This window comes from Candoia aspera, chromosome 3 (genome assembly GCF_035149785.1).
Source record: "Candoia aspera isolate rCanAsp1 chromosome 3, rCanAsp1.hap2, whole genome shotgun sequence".
Taxonomy (NCBI): domain Eukaryota; kingdom Metazoa; phylum Chordata; class Lepidosauria; order Squamata; family Boidae; genus Candoia; species Candoia aspera.
The window spans coordinates 174,956,922-174,967,001 of record NC_086155.1 but is presented as its reverse complement, the minus strand read 5'-3'; the positions used below and the strand labels follow the sequence as shown (position 1 = coordinate 174,967,001).

The window sequence follows — 10,080 nt, the reverse complement described above, 5'->3', positions numbered from 1 at the left end:
TGTGGAATGACCTGGGTCTTCTCTTGAAGGTAAGCAAGGTTCAAATTAATTTTTAAATGAATTCTTTTAACCCTCTTCTGAGTTGCTAGGGTCTTGCAATATACAGCTTGAGAATACCTACTGCAGAAAATTTTCAATCCTCATACACAACGGTAATCCTGGGAAACAATTAAACCTATACACACTGTCTAGGCAGTGTTAAATCCCATTTCATTGAATGAGTCCTATTTGCTTGGATATTTTTTTCTATTAAGGGAGCAGCTAACTTCAGTAGTACAGTAAGAAAAAGTATCTTTGCCTAGGCTATGGCTAAGTGATATTATGCTTACTTTTTTGCAGTACTTCAAGATTCTGAACTGATGAACTCTCTGTGTAATACAAATAAAAATATGTAGATTCATCTCTGTTTGCTGAAAAAATTAAGTGTTTTGCCATGCAGATTATGTCGTTTGGAAACTGAAAAATGCCAAGATGCCAAAAACTTTTGTTAATGGAAAACACGCTCTTTTGTTGGCCACATGCCACCAGCTATTTATTATTATTGTTTCTCCGCAAGGGCTTTGCAAAGCATGAACATGTGCTATACTGGATTAACCCTGCCGGCACACAGGCACCCACCACATGAGGCACTGCCAATTAAACTGTCAAATGGCAGGAGAAAGCAATAGGTCAGTCTGATGGTAAAGCTTTCATTATCTTGTTATCAGGAAATCTCATTTTTAGCTATCCTGAGTACCAAAGAAATCAAGGCCACATCTTCAGATTTTTACAGGAGTGAACAACCAGATTGATATAATCTGCATTACTTGTACAGACACAGAATGGCTTATACAATCACTGGTGCAATTATGCTGCTATCTGATTAGGGCAATAGGAGTAGTCATCACTTTTTGCTATACCATTCATAATGTTTGACAGGTATAGCCCTCATCAACTTTCTTCCTATTCCACTACCTTAGGATAAAATTAGGCACAGTTCTAGCTGCAGACAAAGTTTACCGTATACACAAATCAGTTTAGAGATTTTGTCTCAGATCCTGAGATACTGGAAGGCTAAGTTAGATAGATAATAGACAGATACTTTTTAATTTATTTTCTCAGAGTGCATGCCTCTTCATCACAGGCTATAATATTCGTGGACCAGTCACTATCTCTCAGCCTAATATTTCTCCCTTGCAGAATTTCTGGAATTGTAAAATAGGAAAGAATGCTGCTTTGAGCACACTGAAGAAAACAGGGTAGAAATTTAATTTTAAATTGTTTTCAACAAAATGCTCCAACACAGCTCTCACATAAACTCAGTTTTTGTCATTTGAAGTTCTATAAAAAGCCAAACTTGAAACAGCATAGCTTTTTGGAAAAATACTTAATTGGACAATTGTAATGTTGTGTTATCTTTTCTGTTACCACCCTGTTAAAACTTTAATATATATTGTGGTATTTCTTTCAGGATTATTTTTGAGATCTGAGTCCAAAGGAGGAGAGAGATTTTCTACCTAAAACAGAGTTACATTCAAATCTCTCTTCTGAGACAATGGCTTGTTCATTGTCTCACAACGTTTTCCATAATCAGGGCCATGGGAATCTGTAGTGATGTTCACTGGCTTTAAAATGGCAGGCACAATCACACAACTGAAATGCCATCCCATTTTACATGTATCCAATACCTGAGATGCAAGCTAAAAAGGGGTGTAGCTTCAATCAGCCAGTCACACCCACCATTTTGATGTCAGTGTCACTGTGGACACCCTTTACTAGGCTGCAGTCTTCTTTACAAATCAATATGAAAATAAATTTAGCTATACTTCCACTTAGAACCTCGATAAAGTTCTTAACAATTCTTCAGTATGTTCATCAACAAGTAATGGGGGTAGAGGTAGGAGCCAAAAACTTCCTTACTCAAGATAGAACTCTCATTTACATGTCCTGCTTCATGCAGTGCGAGGATGGCCCACTCAACAACTTCCTGAGAACATGAGCATGAATCATCCTTAGTCCCCCTTCAGCTCACCCAGCTCTGCTACAGAAGTAGTATTTTCCCACTTTTTAAATTATTTTATTTTAAAACAGTGAAATACAAAAAAAAAACCCTACATCACCAACAAAGAATAAAGATAAATAGTGATTATATCGTGCAAAAAGAGAAAGTATTATAGTGACTAAAAACAACTAAATGTAACAAAAGAAAAAAAACTTATAACAGAAAAAAGATTCATATGGTAACTATAGATAACAATATAAAATTAATTCAATCCTTAATTCAATCTAGACCATATATGAAAATAAAACTAATTCAATCCTTAATTCAATCTAGACCATATATGAAAATATTGTATCATTTTCTCATTTTTAGAACACAGAGACTTTTCAAAAATAGGCAGTAAACTCATATCCTGGATCTCTTCCTTAAAATCAGGACAGCAAGGTTCTTTCCAGTAATGTAAAATTATCCTTTTTTTCTTTGCCATGACCAGGTTCAATCCAAAGCTTTTGATGAGATGACAAATTCCATGCTCTAGGAATATAGTTCAATATCACACTGAGATCCTTAACTATAATATTTTACTTCTGATGGCATAAAGTGTGCTGAGTGGTCAGTGTGTCAGCAATTTGGTCTGAGATCAGTTTATAGGCAGGGGCTGCCTGCTCCCATGGGTGGCAAGAGCAGCAAATGGGAAAGGAGAAAAAGAAGAAGGTCCTTTTCAAAGACCCATTTTCACCACTGAAGATCTGTTTAATTGTAGAGGTGTCACTTCCCCTATGATACAGCTCACTGTCACCCCCTGCAGTTGTTTAGGTGCTGTAGCATCGGGGGGGGGGTTGTTATACTTGACCAATACTGGTAAACAGTTGGACAAGTGTCACTTTGACAAGTGACAAGAAACCCCCTATAGGGGTGAGGTGGCCAAGCTCCTTCTCCCAGGTACAGACTGCCCCTACCACAAGCCTTCCCATAGACGGGCAGACAGTGGCACTGCTGCCTCAGTGTTGCAGTGTAAAAGGAGCAGGGAGTGTTGCAAGCCACTTGTACTCCTACGTGGAAGAAGGTAGGCGGTACAGCCATTTGCCCCAGTTGCAGGTTGCATCTGGAAAAAGCAGTTCTACCATCTGCACTCCTGCCGTAAAGGGTGAAAGACCTGCTTCCCTATCTTCTCTCTCCTACCTCTACTGCTACCCATCACAAGAAAATCAGGGGAAGAGGAAAAGACTGGGTCTTCGGTGGTCTCATACTGCCAATAACTGTTGCCAAGATTTTTCCCTCTCCCAGGTCCTCACTGCAGGTAAAACCTCTATTCTGCTTCACTGCCCAGGCAGAATAGAGGTTGGAAGAGCAGTCAGAGGTGGGGTTTTTTTTAGTACAAGTAGTCCTCACTTAATGACAGCCCTGTTTAGCAACCAACGTGACAAAGGTGCTGAAAAAGTAACTTTTTGGCTGGTCCGACAAGCTTAGCGACTGCGTTGCTTAGCGATGGAGTTGCTGGTCCCAATTGTAACTTAACATGATAGATAAGGGTTGGATATAATCTAGTCCAACCATCTGCCCAACATAGAAATCCAGTGCAGGACTTGGATATATTGATCTGTAGTTCTAGTTCTCAATTACTACATGAAAACTCTGGATAGATATAGTTTAATATCTTTACTCAACCAAATTATTTAATGATCTTGAGTAAGTCAGTAGCTTTCAGTGTATAATCCAGGAGTAGGCAATATACTTGTATATACTTCCCTTGGCACAATTATTCTTATTGTAGCTTATTTATACCAAATTTATTTTTTTAAAGGGAGACTGGCATCCTGCAAAGTAAAACATCAGCCTCTGGCGTTATCTTGATTATCTACAAAAATGTGTCTGGGCCCCACACAGACACCATAGGCATTCTCAGAGAATAAAAATAGTGAGTGCCTAGAGTCCAATGTCTTGCTAGGAGTGGCCACCCACTCAGAAAAAAAGACAACAGTAATGTAAAGTGGGAGAAAATATTCTAGGTGCAAGAAGAAATGGGGAGGTGCTACTTCAGCATTGCGATCAACAGGTGCTTCATGGCTTACCCCACCTACCATGACTGTCATTTTAGGAATTGGCAAATTCCCCAAGATAATCATTTTGTGATCATGCCCACTACTTGCCTATTGCTGGCCTAATGGCCCCCAAAATTACCTTGTACTGAGTCCAACCATCGGTTCAGCTAGTTTTGTATTGTCTGTATACTGACTGACAACAGATACCCAGGGTTTTAGACAGAAGCTTTTTGCTACCCTCCCTGCCTATACTAGAAATTTCAAAAAGACTCTTTCACATACAAAACATGCAAGTCCAGCTTCCTGGAAACCCACAGCTGTGTCACCATGAGCTACAAGCAAATCTAATGTACCAATCGAAGAGAGTATCTGTAGCTCAGGGTTGAACTGTGAAGTCCTTGGAGCTCTCTGAGCCTTGTTGTTTTCTCGCAGACATTTCATTGCCAGATGAGGCAACATCTTCAGTGCGACAGTCACACTTAAGATGTTGCCTAGTCTGGCAATGAAACGTCCGCAAGAAAACAACAAGGCTCAGAGAGCTCCAAGGACCTCACAAATCTAATGTGTTATGCAAACCCAGCCCATGTCAATGATTTGGTGCATCATACAAGCCCAAAAAACTCGTTTCAATAAACCGTGGTTCAGCTTATGATAGGTATAACATGCAAAAACAACTTAAGGGGCTTATTTTGGAGTAAACATGCCTAGAACAGTACATACTTGTTTTCCTACTCTTCCTGTTTTACATATACCTGGTCTTGCCAAAAAAATCCATTAACTATTCCAGCAAAATTGGCCCCTAATTCTTCTAAAGCAGAGAGCAAAGCTGCAACCTCACTGTGAAAACCAAACTGAAAACTCATTATCTGAGGCAATTAACACAATATTCATCAGTCTCTATATTAATTAAAATAATTAATAAAGTATTACCGTCTCTATTTTTTTTCTAAGCCCATGATTTATAATCCATGAAAATATGAGCTTTCTGTCTGTTTTAACTTCGTAGATTTTTGTAGATTTTTTACTCTCTTTTTACCTGTAAGCTGCCTAGAGTCACTTACACAGTATAAATTTAATAAATAAATAAATTTAATAAATAAATAAATAAAGCTTATGCCATAAGACTCTAGTCTTTAAAATTCCACAAGATGCTTTGACGGTTCAATTCTCAAAACTCTTAATCTCTTAAGAGAGCCCTTCCTTCCTTCCTTATTCCCCAACCTTGGTGCCTTCCATGTTGGGCTACGACCTTCATCATCCTCACCTAGCATAATCAAAGCTGGGAATGATGGGAGTTACAGTTCATTCGAAACTGCTCATTTCTTTGACTGAATTTATCTGACATATAGCGCAAGAACGGCAAGTCCTCCTATTCCGCCCTACACACACTCTCTCTCTCCCCCCCTTTTCCCTCAAGGGAAAAAAAGGGAAAAGAAGAAATCCCACTCCCACCCTCTGCTCCTCCCTCCCAATTCCAAACCTCATCCCCTCGGGGTGGCTGTTCCGTTTACACGCAAGAGAGACGAAAGTCCTATCCCATCTTCTCTCGGGATCCTGCGGCAGCCACCATGAAACTTCCCCGGCGAGCGCTAGCTTTCCTGTCTTTTGGGCTGCTCCTCGTCCAGCAGCGGGCTGAGGTGTCCGGGCGAACCTACCTTTACGACAACCGCTACGCCGGGTAAAGCTGCTTTGCTCTGCTCTCACGTCCCTCGCGCGCTTCGCTGCTCCGTTTGCGCGCGGTTTTTTGTTGTGTGGTTTTGGGTTTTTTTTTTTCTCCTTAGTTTATCATTCAAATTTGTTAACTGATGTTTAAACTCAATTCCTGCCTATTGGAGGAAACGTGCTCCTATTGCTATTTTTATTATCGGGGTAAGTATAATTGAATATAGTAATACTATTTAATATAATGATGTTATCGTTTAGTATTAATTTTTGGAACAGCATGGTTTCTCTCCTGCTGGGATTTAGGAAACTCTTTAAAATCTGGCTGTTCCAGCAGGCCTAATGGGGCAAATGATCCTTGGTATGTAAGAGGAAGCATACTGTGAGGGCTGCATTTGTTAATGGTATTTACAGATGATGGTTATGTAAGCTGTTCAGAGTTGATGTCCACTGGTGTGGCCTACAACCCCAGTAAAAGAAATAAACGAATAAATAATAAAATTGATAATGGGTAAGTAGAGTTGCATTTGTAGGAATACATTATCCTAGTCTGGGAGGCAGTCGTTCATTTTAATATGGCAAAAAGAAATGTGAAAAAATAAGAAAAATTAAGTAGTTTTGAATAATTTCTAGCCTTTCAGAGTAATCATTTACACGTTTACTCAAAGCAGAGTTCCCCTAAAAGCTGGTGCGCAAAATTCAGAAGCAAAGCTCATTACTATCATTGTGACATAAATTATGGCAAAGGAAGGCTTGGACACTGATCATGATATTGATCAGAACTTACTATTTTCCTTATTATGTTTATTTTGATTTTTTTAAATTTGGTGTTTTATTTATTGTCCATGGCTTTGTTATTAGCTGCCATGTTTTGCCATTTTCCACACCTCTTTTTAATCCGTTTGGCATTTCAGTTGTCTTCATACAGCTTAGTTCTCTGCACTGCAGTTCTGAGTAGCAGGAACAGAATGGCATGAAGTTTTAATGGGACTGGGTAGAAAGTACAAAATAAGGGGACTTAGAGTTGTCTGACTAAAATATGGTTCTATTATATCCACAACCCATTATCTATATAAACCAACTCAGGGGCTGTTAAACTAATTGAATTCTAAGCTGTTCATAAACTGTACAGGGAACCACAGCTTTCCAATTATTTATAAATCAATGCAAACCCAAATCAACTCACATGTACCCTCAATAAGCTAAAACTAGCACTTCTATAGAAGGTGCCATTACATAAACCAGTGTTTCTCAACCATGGCAACTTTAAGATGTCTGGATTTCAATTCCCAGAATTCCCCACCATGCTTAAAGCAAGGTTGAGGAATACTGACATAAACTATAGTTCATTGGTAGAAAGGTATGTAGGTTAAATCCCTGGAAATCCAATCAAAAGAATCAGGTACTGTATGTGGAACCTGGGCTTGGAACCCTGAAAAAGCCTCTGACAGTCAAACAGAAGCAAGTTATCTTGTGGCATCTTAAAGAATAACACATGTGGTATAGCTTAATCTTGGGGTGGATTAATAACCATCTACCCTCTGATTAGAAAATGTGTTTAAAAAATAAGAAGAAAGGATGAAGTGGTAAGGGGATCAGCTGAGGGAAACACCTACAGTTTAGGTTAAATTAGGATAGAACTTTATTTGTCCCAAAATGGCCATTCAAAGGATACCCATGTTGGCTGGCTGAAGAAATCATAGTTATTATTAACTAGAAATATGACTTCTCAAATGGTTCACACTACCCTCTGCACTGCGTACTTACGTATCATAGAGTTCATTGCTTGGCTTTTGTTAACTAGACAGAGGAAAACTGCTGAATGTAGTTTAACTTTGGCCTTTGAAGATGTGATAGCTATTCTCCAATATTCTGTTTAGTGAGAATAATTCAAGAGTGATTGCAATATACAACATTATTAAGATAAAATAACGTAAGAATATGGCTTTAGAAATGGCTTGCATTTTGTATCAGAGGAACTAAAATCGTATTTTTTTCAGTTAACAGCATATTCTATGCAGATTTTGTTCATAACTGTTCTATACATGATTCAAGATAAACAGAAGGAAATAATAACTGCCTTGACTTTTTCATTTTTATTAAAACAGTAGGGCCAAGTATGTACACACTGAAGTCAAAACACAACCATTCATTGAAGTTTAAAAAACATTCCATATGCTTTAGGAAAAAAGTACATGGAAATGGTAATATGATACAAAGCATTTCACCTCTAGGTCATGTAGCAGTGACAAAGCATTTAACACATGACAGCTGCTCTGTGGCCTGAGTCCAATGCCTAATTCTAGGTATCTAAATGAAAACCCCACAATTTTGACCCTTCCTGGGTCAAGACAGGCCAAGAACCTAATGCATATAGAAAGAAAGTTGCTTATGATGTTCAATGTGATGAAACAATGGGAATTCTAGGACTTTAATTGTTGCTGGAAACAATTTGGGTTTGTAGAATGTTTGGGAGGAGCAGCCTTTGCTACATAATCAAATTTTATTGTCAGTACTTTCTTTAAATTGCCAGTTAGATACCAGATATTGCCATGCAACAAAAGAATGTGAAAGATCAGCCATATTGGAATAATTGATGCGTTATTTTAAACTGTTAAGGGCTACTCTTCAGAGTCAGAGGCTGAGGAGCCTGATCCATCCAATGCCTATAATTGAGCCCTACCTGTATTGGCCATATTTAAGAGCAGCCACTTGCTACTGACCCTTTATTGACAAACACTTGGCCAACCTTGGATTTGCATTCTTGTTTCTTTGCTTCTCTCTTCTGCTCCTTGCCTCTCAGCTCTTTGACTCGGATTGGGTAACTAACCCCTCTGGTGTTTGAATCTTAAACGGTCATAGACTACATTTACTTCTCCGAACCTGTGCTCTGTTCAGCTTCTACAGCTTGACTATGAACTGGACTCTCTTAACTGCCTGACATCCAGGCAAGATCTCATTTTCTGATTTAGCAGTTCCTCTGCCTTACCTGAATCTGATGAAACAGAGATAGAGCTCATGTCATCAGCATACTAATGACATTTTAATAAAAATCTCAGTATGATCTCACTCCATAATTTCATGCAGAAGTTGAACAGAGGAATAAATGAACCCTTTGGAACCCCACTATTTAAGCACCATGTATTTGAATAGAAATCACCTAGCACCACTACCTAGAGACAGCTATTCAGGTATGAGCAGATCCATTTCCAGGCTGTTGCACACACATTTAATTTACTCAGTGGTAAAGAAAGTATCTGAGGTGCAGCAGAATCAACAGGATTATACTCCCCTGTCTTTCTCTGGTAAATATCATCCAAGAAGGCAATGAAGAATGTGTCAGTGCCAAAAGCGAACCTAAACCCTGATTTTAATGGATCTGTGAGTTCTGTTTCATTCATTCAGGAATGCCTGGATCTGATCAATAGCATCAGCAAATATTCAAGCATCTTCCCCAGAAGGAGATATCGGCCACCAATTTATAATTTTTAGGCTGGGATCCCACTGTGTGTTTTCCTCAATGTGATTAAGGAGACCATAGTGAGATTACTCCTTCTCAAGATGTAGAAAGCCATGAAGATGACCTTGGAGAAACTATTCAGAAACCATTACAACAACAGCAGGTGTGAAAACATGTTTTGAACCTGGAAAACAAGGGAAGTATTAGGAAAGGACACAGACTGGCTCCTGCCTGACTCCCTGGGGTATAAGAGGGAAGGGAAAACACAGGCTTCCAAGAATCTGTTACTATAGCCCAGTGTTTCTTAAACGTTTTCTTCCCATTTTTAGAGAGGACTTCAAAAGAACTTTTGTTTGTATGGGTTATATTTATCAATATTTACCATATTAAAAATTAAAATAGATGCATTCGGTGCCGCTATTACTTCTCATGATAGTTTGATGGGATTTTAATGTTGTATTATTTTTCAACATAGGCTGGCAAAAAAATATTATTTTGCAGGCCCCTGAGAAGTTCTTAGGGGACCCCCAGGGGTCTAGGACCACACTTTAAGAAATGTTGCTATAGCCTATCTTGATAAAATATAGTATTAATCTGTGTGTGCTGTTTGTTTCTTGATTTGGACAACCTTGAAGGGCTGACATAAGGGGAGGAACATATAATCTCCTACCCGAGCACCTTCTTCTTACTAGTTGTGATAAGCCATAAAGATCAGGGTCAAGGAACCATGCAGACATGGTCATTAAAAGCATGCCCTAAAGTTCCAGTTGTTTTATTTTATAACAAATATTAGGGTGTTTTTTCATTCACCAATCAAGTTGGAGAGTCTCATAGTAAATAAAAGTCAAAACAGCACTACTACTAAAGAACACATACACAAAGAAATCCTAGTGATCACACCTTTGAGCATCACTTTGCATAGTTTGAATTAATTT

At 38.7% G+C, this 10,080-nt stretch overlaps 1 protein-coding gene across 1 annotated transcript in view; it reads left to right on the top strand.

Moving 5' to 3' along the window:
• Window positions 1-5,591: 5,591 nt before the first annotated feature.
• Window positions 5,592-10,080, top strand: part of CPA6 (carboxypeptidase A6) — a 43,839-nt gene continuing 39,350 nt past the window's right edge. Inside the window, exon 1 of the mRNA XM_063300246.1 lies at window positions 5,592-5,701. Coding sequence (XP_063156316.1) covers window positions 5,592-5,701 — 110 coding nt within the window. The remainder of the gene's footprint in view (window positions 5,702-10,080) is intronic.